The 19,933-nt window shown below is 38.3% G+C and overlaps 1 protein-coding gene across 4 annotated transcripts in view; it reads left to right on the top strand.

Annotated features, from left to right (window-relative positions):
- GIN1 (gypsy retrotransposon integrase 1) overlaps positions 1–16,558 on the top strand; it is a 37,235-nt gene extending 20,677 nt beyond the window's left edge. For 2 of the 4 annotated variants that reach the window (XM_069590255.1, XM_069590257.1), the window contains 4 exons: positions 5,334–5,525; positions 5,616–5,789; positions 6,248–6,533; positions 13,329–16,558. In XM_069590255.1, the coding sequence (XP_069446356.1) occupies positions 5,334–5,525; positions 5,616–5,789; positions 6,248–6,533; positions 13,329–13,603 (927 nt within the window). In that variant the 3' untranslated portion in view covers positions 13,604–16,558. Of the gene's footprint in view, positions 1–5,333; positions 5,526–5,615; positions 5,790–6,247; positions 6,540–13,328 lie in introns of all 4 variants that reach the window. The other 2 variants (XM_069590256.1, XM_069590254.1) reach the window with 1 other exon arrangement.
- Positions 16,559–19,933: the final 3,375 nt, after the last annotated feature.

Below are 19,933 nucleotides of genomic sequence, written 5' to 3'. Positions count from 1 at the left end.
AAAATTAGAAATTCATATGTGGTAAAATAACCACCCATGAAGAGACACCCCACATCCAAGATAAGAGAAACCCAAGTAAGACGGTAGATGTTGTGAGAGGGCATCAGAGGGCAGACACACTGAAACCATAATCACAGAACCTAGCCAATCTGATCAGACAGACCATAGCCTTATCTAACTCAGTGAAACTAAGCCATGCCGTGTGGGGCCACCCAAGACAGATGGGTCATGGTGGAGAGGTCTGATAGAATGGGGTCCACTGGAGAAGGGAATGGCAAAGCACTTCAGTATTCTTGCCTTGAGAACCCCATGAACAGTATGAAAAGGCAAAATGATGGGATACTGAAAGAGGAACTCCCCAGGTCGGTAGGTGCCAATATACTACTGGAGATCAGTGGAGAAATAACTCCAGAAAGAATGAAGGGATGGAGCCAAAGCAAAAACAATACCCAGTTGTGAATGTGATTGGTGATAGAAGCAAGGTCCAATGCTGTAAAGAGCAATATTGCATTAGGAACCTGGAATGTCAGGTCCATGAACCAAGGCAAATTGGAAGTGGTCAAATAGAAGATGGCAAGAGTGAACATCTGCACTCTAGGAATCAGCGAACTAAAATGGACTGGAATGGATGAATTAGACTCAGATGACCATTATATCTACTATTGCGGCAGGAATCCCTCAGAAGAAATGGAGTAGCCATCATGGTCAACAAAAGAGTCTGAAATGCAGTGCTTGGATGCAAACTCAAAAACAACAGAATGATCTCTGTTCGTCTCCAAGGCAAACCATTCAATATCACAGTGATCCAAGCCTATGCCCCAACCAGTAACGCTGAAGAAACTGAAGTTGAACGGTTCTATGAAGACCTACAAGACCTTTTAGAACTAACATCCAAAAAAGATATCCTTTTCATTATAGGGGACTGGGATGCAAAAGTAGGAAGTCAAGAAACACCTGGAATAACAGGCAAATTTGGCTTTGGAATATGGAATGAAGCAGGGCAAAGGCAAATAGAGTTTTGGCAAGAGAACGCACTGGTTATAGTCAACACCCTCTTCCAACAACACAAGAGAAGACTCCACATAGATATCACCAGATGGTCAGCATCAAAATCAGATTGATTATATTCTTTGCAGCCAAAGATGGAGAAGCTCTATACAGTTAGCAAAAACAAGCTTGGGATCTGATTGTGGCTCAGATCATCAATTCCATATTGCCAAATTCAGACTTAAATTGAACAAAGTGGGGAAGATCACTATACCATTCAGGTATGACCTAAATCAAATCCCTTATGATTATATAGTAGAAGTTAGAAATAGATTTAAGGGACAAGATCTGATGGAGTACCTGATGAACTAAGGACAGAGGTTCGTGACATTGTACAGGAGACAGAGATCAAGACCATCCCCATGGAAAAGAAATGCAAAACAGCAAAATGGCTGTCTGGGGAGGCCTTACAAATAGCTGTGAAAAGAAGAGAGGCGAAAAGCAAAGGAGAAAAGGAAAGATATAAGCATCTGAATGCAGAGTTCCAAAGAATAGCAAGGAGAGATAGGAAAGCCTTCCTCAGCGATCAATGCAAAGAAATAGAGGAAAAGAACAGAATGGGAAAGACTAGAGATCTCTTCAAGAAAATTCGAGATACCAAGGGAAGATTTCATGCAAAGATGGGCTCAATAAAGGACAGAAATGGTATGGACCTAACAGAAGCAAAAGATATTACGAAGAGGTGGCAAGAATACACAGAACTGCACAAAAAAGATCTTCACGACCCAGATAATCACGATGGTGTGATCACTCACCTAGAGGCAGACATCCTGGAATGTGAAGTCAAGTGGGCCTTACAAAACATCTCTACGAACAAAGCTAGTGGAGGTGATGGAATTCCAGTTGAGCTATTTCAGATCCTGAAAGATGATGCTGTGAAAGTGCTACACTCAATATGCCAGCAAATTTGGAAAACTCAGCAGTGGCCACAGGACTGGAAAAGGTCAGTTTTCATTCCAATCTCAAAGAAAGGCAATGCCAAAGAATGCTCAAACTACCGCACAATTGCACTCATCTCACACGCTAGTGAATTAATCCTCAAAGTTCTCCAAGCCAGGCTTCAACAGTACGTGAACCGTGAGCTTCCTGATGTTCAAGCTGGTTTTAGAAAAGGCAGAGGAACCAGAGATCAAATTGCCAACATCCGCTGGATCATGGAAAAAGCAAGAGAGTTCCCGAAAAACATCTATTTCTGCTTTATTGACTATGCCAAAGCCTTTGACTGTGTGAATCACAATAAACTGTGGAAAATTCTGAAAGAGATAGGAATACCAGACCACCTGACCTGCCTCTTGAGAAACCTGTATGCAGGTCAGGAAGCAACAGTTAGAACTGGACATGGAACAACAGACTGGTTCCAAATAGGCAAAGGAGGACATCAAGGCTGTATATTGTCACCCTGCTTATTTAACTTAATATGCAGAGTACATCATGAGAAACACTGGGCTGGAGGAAGCACAAGCTGGAATCAAGATTGCTGGGAGAAATATCAATAACCTCAGATATGCAGATGACACCACCACCCTTATGGCAGAAAGTGAAGAGGAACTAAAAAGCCTGTTGATGAAAGTGAAAGAGGAGAGTGAGACAGTTGGCTTAAAGCTCAACATTCAGAAAACAAAGATCATGGCATCTGGTCCCATCACTTCATGGGAAATAGATGGGGAAACAGTGGAAACAGTGTCAAAACTTATTTTGGGGGGCTCCAGAATCATTGCAGATGCTGATTGCAGCCATGAAATTAAAAGACGCTTACTCCTTGGAAGGAAAGTTATTACCAAACTAGACAGCATAGTAAAAAGCAGAGAGATTACTTTGCCAACAAAGGTCCATCTAGTCAAGGCTATTGTTTTTCCATTGGTCATGTATGGATGCAAGAGTTGGGACTGTGAAGAAAGCTGAGCGCCAAAGAATTGATGCTTTTGAACTGTGGTGTTGGAGAAGACTCTTGCGAGTCCCTTGGACTGCAAGAAGGTCCAACCAGTCCATCCTAAAGAAGACCAGTCCTGGGTATTCATTGGAAGGACTGATGCTGAGGCTGAAACTCCAATACTTTGGCCACCTCATGTGAAGAGTTGACTCATTGGAAAAGACCCTGATGCTGGGAGGGATTGGGGGCAGGAGGAGAAGGGGACAACAGAGGATGAGATGGCTAGATGGCATCACCAACTCGATGCACGTGAGTTTGAGTGAACTCCGGGAGTTGGTGATAGACAGAGAGGCCTGGTGTGCTGAAATTCATGGGGTTGCAGAGTCGGGCATGACTGAGCGACTGAGGTAAAAATAACCAAAACATAAAGGCCAAGAAACAGGCCAACAAAAATAAAGCAGATTCATGCAGGAAAGTGTTAATGCCTCTATTATAAAAGATTCAAACAAAATATTGAGTCAGTGACAAATGTAATTCACAAGAGGGAATAAAAATATGAAAAAAGTATCAAACCTAATAGTAATGAGTAAGGTACTCATTTTTGTTTATCCATTTCAAGAAAAATAGTAAAAATAACAATAATATCAAGTAGATTACAGATAAAATATAATACAACTCTACATTCCTGGTAGTATTGCAACTCGAAACTAACTCTTATAAAACAATTTGCCAGAGATCCAGTAAGAGCCGTACAGACACACACACACACACACACACACACACACATGCATATATGTCTTCTGGTTAAATTAAAAATCTGGGTTAAAGATTTTATTACATATATTATACATACATATTTTATGTGTATAACTACGTAAAAAAATATATAGAATCTAGAAAATGGTATTGATGAACCTATTTGTAGGGCAGCAGTAGAGAGAGAGACATCGAGGACAGACTTGTAGACACAGCAGGGGAAGGAGAGAGTGGGACAGATTGATAGAAACACACAGATTACCTCATGTAAAACAGTGGGAATTTGCTGTATGATGCAGGGCGCTCAACCTGGGGCTCTGTGGCAACCGTGAGGGGTGGGAGGGGGTGGGAGGGGGTGGGAGGTGGGAAGGAGGTTCAAGAGGGAGAGGACATATATATACTCATGGCTGATTCATGCTGATGTATGGCAGAAACCAACACAACACTGTAAAGCAGTTATTCTCCAATTACAAATAAATACATTAAAAAATTTTTAGAACATTAAAACAAAAACAAATATAAAGAAGCTAAAACCAAAATGTGTATGGTTAACCATACAAATTGTATGGGGTTTTTAAGAGTAATGAGGTTACAGATTTTTTTTTTTTTCAGTTTGTGTTATCATTCTGTTGCTTTTATAGCTTTTAGTGATTAAAATATACATAACCATCTGTTGTTTTGTGATTGGTGCTCAGCAATAACTGTGGCTCTTCCAGCCTTCCAAATAGGCTGTCCTGGCCTCTTGCAGGTAAGTAAACCCAGGAGACACATCTGGCCAGAGAAGTGAGTGAACGTGTGCCACTTTTAGCCCAGAGTTTTGAAAACGTCATGCTCAATTCTTCATTCTTCCAGTCTTATTCTTTCTCTGGAGAATCAACTGAATATTTTAGGTATTACTCTAAGCGATAGTGGATTTTCTCTCATCTGGGATTGTTGAGGTACCTAGGAGAGGACAGTTGCTTTGGAGAGACACCCTGACCTGTAGCTGACCTTGTCCTAGCAAGTAGTAAAATTTTTGAGTTGAATCCCTGAGCCTTGATTGGGTTTTGTAACTTGCCTACCTTGACTAAGGTAGCAGTCATCTGCAAAATAAGGATTAACAATATTAGAGCTTTTGTTTATTTTTTCCATCCAATAAGAAAGAAAGGAAGCTTTTACTAATATGTATAAATTGATAATAGCCTCCTGAATCAACAAAGCAGAAGATTGTGTGTCATACATGGTATGGAAATGTATCTTGGGAGAAAAGTGAGAATCTGCAACATGTGGGAGTCCATAGTGGCCCCTCACTCATTTTTTTGCTTTACTGCCAGCAATCTAGTTTCTAGATATTGTCCAGTTTTCACCAAACTACCCTTCATGGAATGGGCTTCCCAGGCTCGGCAGTAAATGCAGGTTTGATCCCTGGATTGGGAAGATCCCCTGGAGAAGGGAAATGGCAACCCACTCCAGTATTCTTGCCTGAGAAATCCACGGACAGAGGAGCCTGGCGGGCCTACAGTCCATGGGATCACAGAAAAGTCGGACACGACTTAGCAACTGACACAGCAAACAAATGGTCAAGGAGGAGGCAAGAGTTAAATTCTTGTGAAACCTTTGCATCAAGGGAAAAATAAAATACAGACTTTTAAAGTCTCTGTTGTTTTTATATATTTTTCAGATCAATGGAGAACTATGTGAATTGTTTGGCACAAAGCAAATTGTTATTTCTCATGCCTCCCAAACAGTTAATCCAACTGAAAGTACACCTAGCACTATCAAAACATTTCTTTCCAAACATTGTGCTGACTACCCAAACAACTGGGATGACCACCTGTCAGCTGTTTCATTCGCCTTCAATGTTACTCACTTGGTATGTTATCTTTTTATAATTCAGTACTTTTGAGTTATGATTATCTCTTGGCTGCATGTTTTATTACAAATTGTTTATTTTTCTTGATAGGAACCTACTAAAAATACACCATATTTTCAAATGTTTAATCGAAATCCTTACATGCCTGAATCTTCTGATATTCGTGAAGTGGATGGTGATAATAGAAGTATGTTTGCCAAAATTCTAGATGCAATTAAAGAAGCTGATAAAATAATGGAGAATAAGACGTCTTCAGTGGGCCAGGTGATTCTAATAGAAAAAAAACTATAATTAAAAAGTCTATAAAATGATACAAAAATGTTTTTTCCACATATACACACACACATACATATGATATTCACTGAAACCAAATTTTTTCTATTGAATTCTGCATGTCTTCATTAAACAGTGTGTTTATTAGCTATGAAATTCTGAGAGACATTAATAGGACCATGTGTTTTGGAATGAAGGCACAGCTGAATTGAAACCCCTGGTCTTGCTTCCCAGTTGTTTAACTTGGGCCTGTTACTTCCTCTCATATTACTTTATTTTCTTTATAAAGTTGGGGTAACAGTGATTTTGAAATATTACTTTAAAAAATTAAATGGGATTCTTCCATAGCTTTCAGTAGCACCTCAATAAGTAATATTTTTATAATATTATCTGTATTTGCCTTCAAGAAACTATAGCTCTTTAATCCTTTTTTTTTTAAATACTTGCAGATGGAGAACAACAATTTTAATGAACTAAATAAAAGCAAAATCATTCTTAAAAAGAAACCAAGGCCATTAAATCCATTTCATCTGAAAGTGGGTCATGAAGTGTTAAGGCAGAGAAAAAACTGGTGGAAGGACGGCCGCTTCCGGTCCGAGTGGGTCGGCCCCTGTGTCATAGACCGCATCACAGAGCACGGGGGCGCTGTCCTGCGGGACAGCTCGGGGGCGAGGCTGAAGCGGCCCATCAAGATGTCCCACCTGAAGCCCTATGTCAGAGAAGCGGGCGAGCAAGGTAAAGGTCTGTCACCTCTCCACACTGGTACTTTCTGTGAATGAAAAGAGAAGTTAAATGATCAGAAATCTCTCCTCCTCCCTGCCTTGCCTTTGGTTAGGTTGTATTTTCCCTTTTCATTTTTATAAAATTTCGTACAGTGTTGGAGCCCAAAGAGTGTGTTTTTTTATTAACATATGGTTTCTGAAACTGTCAGTCAGGTTTGTAAGAGATTTTATTTTGATTTCTAGTGTACTTTTCACACACTTCCCACCATTCATGTGCAAGACCTGGACATCTTTCATAGAGGGAAGAATTATATGTTCATCATTTTCACCTTCAGAATATTTTGTCACTTTTAGCATGCCATGATGGTAGCTAACATAAATAATGCCAAAACAAACACCATCTGGATTTCTGTTGTGAGATAAATATATTAGGGGATGTTTAAAAATGTGATTGATTTTTAATGTTGCATCTTATCACGGCCCTGGTAAACACAGGGGAAGGCAAGAGTGAGAGGTTCTGAGAATAATGCACTGTTATAACAGGTGAACAGCACCCTAGACAATGCTACTCGCTCCACAGTGTGAATCTGGATAGTTAAGATGTCCTGATCTTCTCTCTGATACTTTCCTTCGTGGACTAGAGCTAACATGGCTTTCAGTTTAAATCCTACTTTATTGACGCTTTTATTTTGTCCTATAGTATCTGCTCTCTAGACTTTCTTTGAGGTAGATAACTGAGAGGGAATAAATTGGTATCTTAGCTAGTTACTTTTGTTTTTTCTGTAAAGAAAGATAAAATAATTCAAAATTATTTGAATCTGAGTAACAAGAAAGATAATTTAGTGCCTTTTAAAACAGTATAAACAACTGTGTTATTTAACAGGCTTAAGTAAATAATAATAATTACAAAAATAATGATAATAGATAACCCTCTTTCTTAGGATATGAAGCCCTTGAGGCTGCTCAACTGTTTCTCATCTGGGTCACAACTCTCATGTTAAAAGCTCATAGTACCTTTCTTTCTGCCTATGACAGAACCAGTTGCTGTAGTAAACTTATCTTGGACCATTCCAACCCAGAAAGCTCCCAGTACCTTCATTCTCTGTTAAAAGAAGCACTTTTATTCCTTGTGCCTTCTCAGTCCTAAGCTACCCTTTATGATTTCTTCCTTCTGCAAGTAGGAACAAAAGATTATAAAGTGAAGGTTGTCCCTTCTTCCGATTTTCCCCTCAATCTTTGGTGTTTAGGACTTGATTCCTTCTAATGTGTTAACCTTCCTAAATTAATGCAAAATCTCTGCTTAAAATGTTACTGCATCAGGATCTGTTTCACCATTTTGTAACTTGCTCTTGCCAAAGAATTTCTTAAGGAGACCTAACATTCCGCTACGACTGAATATTTCAGAATCCAGCTGAATAGAACAATTTCTAAACAGAAGCAGTACAAGTATTGCTTTGTGCTTAAATTCTCTACAGATTATTCTTCAGTAATGCAAGGGAAATTGCAAAATTAGTTCTAGTGTACATATAAGGAACCTGAGATTGATGAGTAAAATTAATCAAAAGAAGTACTAATCCAGCTGAAGTCTGGTTCCTGTTTACTCTGATCTGTTTTTGTGTGTTTCTCTTATTTGTATAAATTCAAAACGAGTGTGATTTCTATCATCTTTTCCTTTGGTATCACATGTTTTCCTGAAAATCTTCACCTCAAAAGCTGATTTTAAAGTCTTTGAACTAAATTTAAAGTAAATATAATGCCTCTGAGTAGTCAGCCCATTGTTTTGACATAAACTTGAACATAGTGTAGCCAGAAGGACTATGAGTTTGTCTGCATTGTTGCTTTCACCAGCCTCGAGATGTCATAACTGCATTAAAGCTCACCAGCCAGAAGAGACATGCTTCTGTTGCCAGCTTCTCATCCGTTCTTATCCAGAACATACAGGAGGGAGCACATTCAGTACTAGGTCGGCAGTGTTTCTCATTGCCGTTTAAGCAGGCCTATGTGTCTGTCTGTCTAGTTCAGTTCCAGGCACCTTTTCAAGACTATTCTAACAAGAAATTTTATGTCATACCATCGTGTCTGTTCGTAATCATAATGTTTTCCTTTGAGTGGAAAAATGTTATTGACTTCCCATTATTGTATGTGACATAGATTTTGAGTAATTCTGTTTTGATTGGGAATTATCGTGATCAGTATGTGTCTGCCTCCCCTAAAGGCCTTGGTCTGATTGCCCCTCACAGTTTGAGAAATGGTTTTTATTTTTTAATAAGCTTCCCATTGTTGCCATAACAATTTACCACAAATTTAGTGGCTGCAAACACTTACTGTCTCACAGTTCTATACTTAGAAATCCGGTGTAGATCCCAATGGGCTACAGTAAGGCATGGCAGGGCTGTGTTCCTTTCTGGAGGCTCAAGAGGGTGTTTTGTGCATTTTCCACCTTCTGGAGGCTGCTCACATCACTTGACTTGTGGTCCTCTTCCTGTCTTAAAAGCCAGCAGTGGGGTAGAGTTTGCCTCACGTTACATCACTCCAGCCTCCTATTCTTCCTTCATCTACTGCGTTTCAGGACACCTGTGCTTGGGCTCATCCTGATAATCCAAGATATCCTCTCTACTTTAAGGTTGATTGGTCAGTTGGTTAGCAACCTTAATTCCATCACTACCCTAATCCTTCTTTACCATGTTAGGTAACGTAATCACAAGATTCATGAATTAGTACATAGCTACCATTAGGGGTCCACTATTCTGCCTAACAGGAGAAGGAAATGGCAACCCACTCCAGTATTCTCACCTAGAGAATCCCGTGGACAGAGGAGCCTGGTGGGCTGCTATCAATAGGATCACACAGAGTCGGACATGACTGAAGCGATTTAGCAGCAGCAGCAGCATTCTGCCTAACACAGTTATGGTCTGCACTTACAATAGAAAACAGAGCTTAGTCCCTATATTAAATAAAGCTTGACTTTATTGTTAATGCACAGTCATCTGTTGGTATCCACAGGGAATCAGTTCCAGGACTCCTGTGTATACCAAAATCCACGTGTGCCCAGGTGCCTTGTATGAAATGGCCCTGTTCTCCCCCACCTCCACATCCGTGGTGCAAACCCTGGGGTATGAATACCAACTGTGGTTCCTGCACAGCGCCTCCCTTTGACCTCTCAGTTATGTCATCTCAAAATAAGAATCATTCAGTTCTCTGTTAGTACTGGTTTATCTGCTATAATAATTAGTATCAAACTACAGTTATTTATTTTATCATGAGAAAAGTACTAGTATGGCAACACATTGTCCTAATTTTAGGCTATCAGACCATGTATAGGATTAGTCAAGACACTTCATTTCAGAATGAGAAAATTATTTGTCCTGAAACCTTATACTTTTTCTATTTGAAAAAATAAGTTAATCCAAATCACTGAGACTTTTCTGAGGCCTTGGTTTTGGTTTTTATTTTTCTCCTTAGGGAAATGTTACTATTCTTATCTTACTTTGTTTTTTACTCTAAGACTAAATAAGGAAAAGTATGTCAAAACTGCTGATAACACCTTCCTGACATGTCTTGAAAATACCTCTCCTTCTGAGAAACTAAAGACTTACACAGTCAGTCTGGTCAAAACTGAAATAATGCTTTCATCAAGCATTTATATTAGTAACTAAATCAATAGAATGAGAAAATAAAAATTAAGTAAATTCTGTCATGTAATGTGACTGAGTAGACTAGTCCTTTAATATGGTTTTGTTTATCTCTCTTTATTTTGGGGGCTAAAACTTATCTTGTTCTTTACTTTTTCCGTAACTCAGGATTATTCTAGATTAGTACTGTCTAATAGATATATAATGAAAAAACTATGTAATATATAATTTAAAATTTTCTAGTAACCATGTTAAAAAAAGTAGGTGAAAATAATTTTAGTTATATATTTTATAATAATCCAATATATCTAAAATAGTATTATTTCAGCATTCATGTAGGCCTCAAAAATCTCTTTCTGGTAGATCTTTGGTAATCTTTTTTGAAGCTAAAGAACATTTCTGTTGGCTGTGCTAGGTTTAGAACAAAGCAGGATGGAAACATATTTGACCTTTCCAAATGAATGAGAATTGTTTTTTCTGTACAAAGGCAACTTGAAATCTCCAGAGTAGTTTTCCATTGCATATAGAGTAATTTTTGTAGACTTTGCTGAATATAATCCTGATTCGCTGCAGTTTTGTCTCACTAAGTTACTTTAAAGATTACTTAAGAAAGTGTGTGTATACATTCAGATATGTATATTGGTTACTTGCATATGGAAGCTCTTGTCTTTTACAGACAAGTGAGGTTGGTCAAGTCCTTTTGTTTCAAAGTCTGTGTGACTCGGAGGTGCTTACACTCAAGGTCTTTGAATGCATTTTCAGGAAATCAAAGTGATAACTTCTAAAAACTTTGTATCTATCCATAGTTTCCCTGTTGATACATGTTTACTGGACATATTTTTCTATAGTAGACCTGCTTTATCTGTATGGAAAAACATTTTGAGACAGAAAACTTCCTTCATCAAAGATCTCTGCAAAGATCCAATTAGGAAATACTTAAAATGCTTATAGTAACTGCTCTCACTAATACATTGTGACATTGTACCCTGAACCTATGAAATTCTCCATGACTTATTAGAAACATTTTATCAGCAACATTTTTACCCTACCTAACCTTTCAAGTTCTTTTAAATGACTACCTAGCTTTCTCTGATATTAACAGACTAATAGCAAACTTTGATGTTGAACCTCTAGCAACACATTCTAAAGGTGTTTCAACTTCACTGATCGTGTTTTCCTCTTTCCTGCTACTATTGAGCATAGCACGTCTCATGGCTTGCATGATTTTTTTTTTCTCTTTCAGAATTGTTCTCTTGTTCAGCATTTCCTTGCCTACTAACATAGAAAATTATCACCTTCAATTATCCATACTTTTATTTCCATCATAACTATGTGTATCTTAACAGCATTTTCAATGTAATTACTGCTTTTGCATTAATAAGAATTGGTGAGGTTAAACTTTGAAAACCTCTCAAAACTAAAATACCAAGTACACTTTCCCTGACGAAGAAGTAAACGGGCAAAACTAAATGTCCATACAAGCCCAAGTCTACTTATGCCACTTATTAGGAAAAAACATAGCTTTGTTTGATCTTTTGATGTTTGTAAATTTAAAGTTCATAAATGTGTGACTTACAGGGTTGGAATAGATTCAATTAGCTTTTCACATATTCAGTTCACTTCAGTTCAGTCGCTTAGTTGTGTCTGACTCTACGACGCCATGGACTGCAGCACGCCAGGCTTCCCTGTCCATTGCCAACTCCCAGAGTTTACTCAAACTCATGTCCATTGAGTCAGTGATGCCATCTAACCATCTCATCCTCTGTCATACCCTTCTCCTCTGCCTTCAGTCTTTCTCAGCATCAGGGTTTTTTCAAATGAGTCAGCTCTTCGCATGAGGTGGCCAAAGTATTGGAGTTTCAGCTTCAACATCAGTCCTTCCAACATTAGTATGAGGAAAAGTATGGTGGAATCATGTTCTGGGATATATTAGCCCATTTATCTGCTCTGAGAAACTTTCATTGATCTAAATGAGCTATTAATGTTCCTTTTGCTCTTTCTTGAACTTCAAATTTGAGGGTTCTTTAAAATCTTCATTAAAATCTTTAAGAGAATCTGTTAATGTTTTGGGAGAAAATCCAGAAAGAGAAGACAGGGGTCCAGGAAGCTAATCAGTGGAATAGTTCCTTGTTGTAATGAATTAAAATACTATGTAGGGTGGAATTCTTTTATCTACATTAACCTTTGTTTATAAAGATTCTGCTGCTTTGCCATCTGTTTAACCCTCATTTTAAACATTTTTTTTTCCCTGATAGTGAAGATAAATTTGCTGAAAATAGAATAAAATATTGATAAGGAAAATTCCTTGTCAGTATTTTAGTATAGATTTAGCTACACCTTGAAAGTTCATGAGCATTTTAATATTAAATTAGACTTAAGTAAGCTAATTAACCTAATCAGTTGTAGCCTGCCTACTTGCACATACCTCTTATATAAACCTGATTCTAGGAACTTTATCTTCATTGTAGTTTATCACTTTATAGTGTGACAATTTGATGTTATTGTCCTAATATGAATTCTATAAAGATTAAAGAAGTTTCTAAAGTTGTAAATAAAAGGATTTAACCATTCCATTTATTAAAGTATCTTTCAGGACCCCATAAATGCATCCAGAAATGCTTTGAGATATATATTAAGGATATCATCAACATCAAAAATATAGTTTATAACTTTTGTTTTTAAGCTATACCGTGATTCTCAGCCCTTTCCACCCCCTCACTTATCCCTACCAAAGACAGATCAAGAGAATACTCTGTAATGGCCTATAGGGAAAAGAACCCAAAAAAGTTGGATATATGTGTGTGTATATAACAGGTTCACTTTGCTGTACACCTGAAACTAACACAACATTGTAAGTCAATTGTACCACAATTAATTTTTTTTTAACTTGTAAAAAAAAAATCCCTTTATATTATTCCTATTTTTTTTTTTTTTTAAAGTCTGGCTCTCTTAATTCCTTGATCTCTCCTGAATTCTGTATGTATGAACCGTCAAATTCATATATCATTTTATTCATTCTTCTGCATGTACTTATTTAGGAGATATGAGAACCCATCAGAAATTAATCTTGATAGTTAATTTGCATTACTTGGGATTTTATTCCTTATTTTATATTATTTCGTTTTAAAGTGGTTTAATTATAGTTCTAAAAGGCGACCTTGCGTCCCTTCTTTCAGACAGCCTCCATCTCTTACACGGCTCAGTAGTGGCGGACCATGACTATGCTGGAATGCCCGAGCTTCCAGCTGGAGCATACCAAGCAAGTATTCTGGTGGGAGATGCGGCTGCTGGAGTAGTCGACAGTGAGTTACTGACGTCAAGCAAGGATCGTGAACTATTAGAATACAGAAATGCCAAAATCTCTCCACTGATGGAAGATCCTAATGCTCTTGAAAAGCAGACTTTTAGTCTCTTGGACTCTTCAAACCAGGTCCTTGAGTACTTAACTTAGTAAACATAAAAATTCATTTAAAGTGCTGTTTAGAGAATACATCACCTTGAATCTTATCTTTGCCATTCAAAAAGATTACATAGAAAAGTATCTTGACAAACTCTTAATGACTAAATCCTGAAGGTTTATTTTGTAATTATTTATCTGAAGTTGTTCTTCTTCTGTATATATATGTGTATATATATATTTAGGCAAAGGAAGCATGTAATATATGGATATTATTTTTTCTTCTACAAACACAACAGGCAAAGCATCCTTAACTTCTTAGGAAGTAAACTAAATTCCAACTCAAAACTGGTATTGTTACCATGTTTTCAGTTTCATTTTTTTTTTTAATATTCCCCCCTTTTAAAAACAGCTACCTAGAACTGCATTAATAAATATTTATTGAATGTGTTAAATGAAACCTGTTCCTGTGTCGTTGAAACGTCTAAAACTATTGTAGTTACTTAATGGGCTCCTACAGTGTATTGGTAAGTTCACCTTGTAGACAGGCTAAGGATTAGGATCTGAAACTATATATTGGATTGCAAACGTGTGCATTTCCATAGTATATATTAAAGTCAAAAGCATCCATGAATAAATTTTTTTCTGCAGTCTTGAAAAAGTAAACTATAAAATAACTGATATTAAAGATTTTAAACTATAATATCTATAATAGTTACAACTTTGCTCAACAAATATTTGTTATAAAGCACTTTGAAGAATGTTGTGGGATATATAAAAGCTATGTGTGTCTTGTCCCCAAAAGACTTACAGTCTGATAAGGAATATAGATCATACAAGCCACATACACAACAAATTGCCAACCTCTGCTGGATCATTGGAAAAGCAAGAAAGTTCGAGAGAAACATCTACTTATGTTTATTGACTACGCCAAAGCCTTTGACTGTGTGGATCACAACAAACTGTGGAAAATTCTGAAAGAGATGGGAATACCAGACCACCTGACCTGCTTCCTGAGAAATCTATATGCAGGTCAGGAAGCAATAGTTGGAACTGTACGTGGATCAACAGACTGGTTCCAAATCGGGAAAGGAGTACGTCAAGGCTGTATATTGTGACCGTACTTATTTAACTTACATGCAGAGTACATCATGAGAAACACTGGGCTGGATAAAGCACAAGCTGGAATCAAGATTGCTGGGAGAAATATCAATAACCTCAGATATGCAGATGACACCACCCTTATGGCAGAAAGTGAAGAACTAAAGAGCCTCTTGATGAAAGTGAAAGAGGAGAGTGAAAAAGTTGGCTCAAAACTCAACATTCAGAAAACTAAGATCATAGCATCTCCATCACTTCATGGCAAATAGATGGGGAAACAGTGGAAACAGTGTCAGACTTTATTTTTTTTGGCTCCAAAATCACTGCAGATCGTGACTGCAGCCATGAAATTAAAAGACGCTTACTCCTTGGAAGGAAAATTATGACCAACCTAGATAGCATATTAAAAAGCAGAGACATTACTTTGCCAACAAAGGTCCATCTAGTCAAAGCTATGGTTTTTCCAGTAGTCATGTATGGATGTGAGAGTTGGACTATAAAGAAACATGAGCACCAAAGAATGATGCTTTTGAACTGTGGTGATGGAGAAGACTTGAGAGTCCCTTGGTCTGCAAGGAGATCCAACTAGTCCATCCTAAAGGAGATCAGTCTTGGGTGTTCACTGGAAGGACTGATGCTGAAGCTGAAACTCCCAATACTGTGGCCACCTGATGCAAAGAACTGACTCATTGGAAAAGATCCTGATGCTGGGAAAGATTGAAGGTGGGAGGAGAAGGGGATGACAGAGGATAAGATGGTTGGATGGCATCACTGACTCAGTGGACATGAGTTTGAGTAAACTCTGGGAGTTGGTGATGGACAGGGAGGCCTGGCATGCTGCAGTCCATGGGGTCACAAAGAGCTGGACATGACTGAGTGACTGAACTGAACTGAAAAGGAAAAATGATTAGAGGAAAGAAATCAAAGACTTCATCTTATATTGCTGACCAGATAGATTCCACATAAAATTCCAGAAGCCTTAAGAAAACATAGTTGTCTCAGTGATTCCTGTCCTCCCATTAGCAGAACAAAGTTGATGACGGGGTCATACGGAACTCTGGTAAATGTAAGTGGTCAAGTTTCCTTTTCTCAACTCAAATGAAGTGAAATTCTTTTTCAATATCTGAGTTAAGTTTTTTTCCACTGTAACAGGGTAATAATGAGTCATTTTAGAATTACAGTTTCTAAACCTTTTTTTTTCTTTTAGAATTCTGCCTCCCCTAAATAGTTTCTCACACAGATCTTCATCCTGTGTGCACTGATCATGTTGGGTTCCACTACACTCTGTCTACAAATCACCCCAAATTCTTAGTGGCTTAAAACAAGACTTTTACTTCTTGGCCACCCTTTTGGTTCATTAAGGCTGCATTTTCATCCTCACTCCAAGATGCAGGCTGAAAGAAACTAACTTCTGGAATACCCCTGTCACCATGGCAAGGGGAGAGCGTGGTGAACTGAGCACCGGCTGTGAAAAGACTTGGATGTCCTTCTTGCATCACGACGGTTAGACCTGGTCACGTGCTGCTAATGGGTACAGGTTTCTTCTTGTAGTGATAGCAGTGTTCTAAAGTTACTCGCGATGGATATGTAACTGAAAATACTAAGATCCACTGAGTTGTATACTTTAAAATGCTGAATTTTATGAGAGTTATATCTCAATAGAATTGTTGTGTAACAGTCTAAACAAAAGTTTAAAGAAGAAACAAAACCTAGCCCCCTAGCCATGCCTAACACAGCCCTATTGTATCCCTTGAAAGGAGGAAAACTAGGGTATTGGTGGGTTGCTGCAATGACTGCCAAAACTCTTTTTTCCAGGTTTTATTAAAGGCCATTTATGCTGATAGTTACCTTATTTCCTGATAGTGAATATAAGCTGTTCAAATAAAAATGCTGATTTTATTACTGAAATCTCAGAATTTGAATGTAGATTCCAAATATAGATATTAAACAAATACACAGGAAATACCTACAAATTAGATACATACACATAATCTTATCGTAATGTTTACAGGGCCCTGTCAAGAGAGAAAATAGATTTTTACATACCTTATGCCTAAATATTTAGAGGTGATAAATCAAGCTAATAAGCTATTCCTATGTTAGCAAATATGCCTCAAGCTTCCTCGAATTCTTGGACTCCTCCAGCCTGACACGAGTAAGCGGCAAAGCAGGGCTAGCTGGCCCCAGAGCAATCTTTGTCTCCCTCCATCCTCCCTGAAGAATGACTTTCCGCCCTCCCCTGCTGCGCCTCTCCTCCATCTGAGCCCCTGCAGATGCACCCTCGGAATGGCCCAAGCCTTTGCGGTGTGATCTCCGCCTCTGTCCACCCCCCAGGAGGGAGGCCTTCGAAGAGGTTCTCCAGGTGGGAAAGGGGCACATCCCTGAGCCCTGAGAGCTCACTCTATGTGGAGGGACACTGTCAAGGGGGGATGGAGCACAGCCCTTAAGCCAAGAGCCCAGAGTGAGTCCCTCTTACCAGGATTTAGCGGAGTTGTTCTGTAAGCAGAGAGGAAAATTTTGACCAAAAAAATAGCAATGTCTTCATGAGGCTTTGTATGCCACCTTGTGGTATTTTTTATGAACACTTAAAAACATAGCAGGAAATGCTGAGTATACTAAAGAAAAATTTTTGAATGAAAGTAATTTCCTCTCTTGAAACATTTTTAAATATCATAATTAAAATTTCTTATTTCATCATCTTTTAAAAAGGTAACTAAGGTTTACGAAATAAAGCTTACTAGTTATGAGGTTCATTCATACCCTCAGAAAAGAAATGTATTATGTCCATGTGCTGTTCTGGCACTAAGGCTATATCAGTGAGAAATCTCTCTGCCTTCCTACACCTTGAAGTCCAATAGCAGAGTGAAACAGTGACCTGTAGTTCTTAATGAATACATTTCTTTACTTATATCCAATCTTAAAATCTCAATGATAGCCTTTTGTGTAGACATCTTGTTTGGGACCCTTGCATTAAGCCTCTTCCACTTACTTTTGACTGTGTATGAAGTTCTAATAATGTTTTGTTCAGAGGTCTGGAAAGGACTGGGCCATTTCCAGTTGGAGTTTCTAATCATGATGATGAGTAATTAAACACCAAAATAAGCATTTAAGAAGCAAATTTTTTTTCAAACTTTTATTTTCCACGGATGAATTTGTGATTGAGAGGGCAATGCCAGCTTTGTGCAGTGTTACAGTTAAAGTTAAACAGGCAAAGGTCAATTCAATGCCATCAAATGAAAAAGATTCTAAATTGGTAGCTTGCCCAGAGTGTGAGGACCAGATTGATGGATTCTCCTGCTTCCCCTAATCTCTCCCTGTCCTCCTCACCCAATTTCTTCCTCAGCCCCCATTAACACTACTTCCTTTGTGTACTCACGCAAAACTCATCAAGAAGGTAAGGCGCGCTGGGTCCAGTGGACTTTCCTTATCTCACCATCTCATTGTCCACACTTGGTAGGTCCTTGCCAAGAGCGCATAGTGAGGAGAGCCATTTCCTTGGGCTGGCGGGTAGCTAGAGGGGATCAGATAGCCAGTGACGCCTTCGCTCACTCATCTCCACAGCCCAGTAGAGCTTCTGTTAGTTCTAATAAGAGGTCCCAGGAAATGAAGATCAGAAGAGAAACTAAAGGGAACAGAGCCTGACTTCACTCCTTCCCGTGTATTATTTTGAAGTAGAAGTGAAGAGAAAAGTACTCACTGGAATGGTTCTTGCAGTATGCTTTCCTACTGCATTCTAACATGTAATCTATAGTCTCTGGGTTTCTGTGATTTTCCTTTAGAATTTCATCCTTACATATATAAATATATGTATACACATGCATATATATATATATATATACAATTCATTAAAAAATTATATGTGGTAAATAAACAGTGATGAAACCATCATAGTGGTGGTTTATGTGACTTAGTCATAGCTAGAAGCAAGTCAGCAGCAAATCCGCCTCAAGTTTGAGAACAGCCCTTACAGTGAATCCTCACTGATCACTATGTTAATAATCACCCATTTTACCTGAGGTAGTTAATACATTATTAGTTTAAAAGGTACTCACTTATTTTTATGTAATATTAAAAAAACATAAAATCCAGAATATATAAAAATTCCTATAACTCAATACACAAAAAGAACCCAATTTAAAAATGGGCAAAAGGTTTGATTTACATTTTCTCAAAGAAAGATATGCAAATGAGATACGTCACACTCATTAGAATGGCTCTTATAGTTTTTAAAAAGAAAAAGAAAATAAGTGTTGATGACACACTTAGAGAAAGTGCAGCCCTTGTACATTACTGATAGGAATGTAAAAGTATAAAATGGTTCAGCCACTATGGGAAACTGTTTCTTCCTCAGAAACCTGAACATAGACTTATCATATGACCCAGCAATCCCACTCCTAGGTATATACCCAAAGGAACTGAAAACAGACCCTGGAACAGATAATTGTATGCCAACGTTTATTGTAGTATTATCCAATAGTCAAAAGGTAGAAACAATCCAAGTGTCCACTGACAGATGAATGAGTATAGAAAATGTGGTATATACATGCAAAGGAGTATTATTTAGCTATCAAAAGGAATGAAGTTCTGAGTAATGCTACCACATGATTGACCCTTGAAGAAACTATCCTAAGTGAAATATGTCAAATATAAAAGGAGAAGTACTGCATCAGTTCAGTTAAGTTCAATCTCAGTCATGTCCGACTCCTTGCGACCCCATGAACCACAGCAGCCAGGCCACCCTGTCTATCACCAACTCCAGGAATCCACCCAAACCCATGTCCATCAATTTGGTGATGCCATCCAACCATCTCATCCTCTGTCATCCCTTTCTCCTCCTGCCCTCAATCTTTCCCAGCATCAGGGTCTTTTCAAATGAGTCAGCTCTTTGCATCAGGTGGCCAAAGTATTGGAGTTTCAGCTGCAGCATCAGTCCTTGCAATGAACACCCAGGATTGGTCTCCTTTAGGATGGACTGGTTGGATTTCCTTGCAATCCAAGGGACTCGCAAGAGTCTTCTCCAGCACCACAGTTCAAAAGCATCAATTTTTCGGTGCTCACCTTTATAGTTCAACTCTCACATCCATACATGACCACTGGAAAAAAACAATAGCCTTGACTAGAAAGAACTTTGTTGGCAAAGTAATCTCTCTGCTTTTTAATATGCTATCTAGGTGGGTCATAACCTTCCTTCCAACGAGCAAGCATCTTTTAATTTCATGGCTGCAATCACCATCCGCAGTGATTTTGGAGCCCAGAAAAATAAAGTCAGCCACTGTTTCCACT

This window comes from Ovis canadensis, chromosome 5, assembly GCF_042477335.2.
Source record: "Ovis canadensis isolate MfBH-ARS-UI-01 breed Bighorn chromosome 5, ARS-UI_OviCan_v2, whole genome shotgun sequence".
Lineage (NCBI taxonomy): Eukaryota > Metazoa > Chordata > Mammalia > Artiodactyla > Bovidae > Ovis > Ovis canadensis.
Note: the sequence above shows the minus strand (reverse complement) of the source record. Positions and strands in the feature narration are given on the sequence as shown.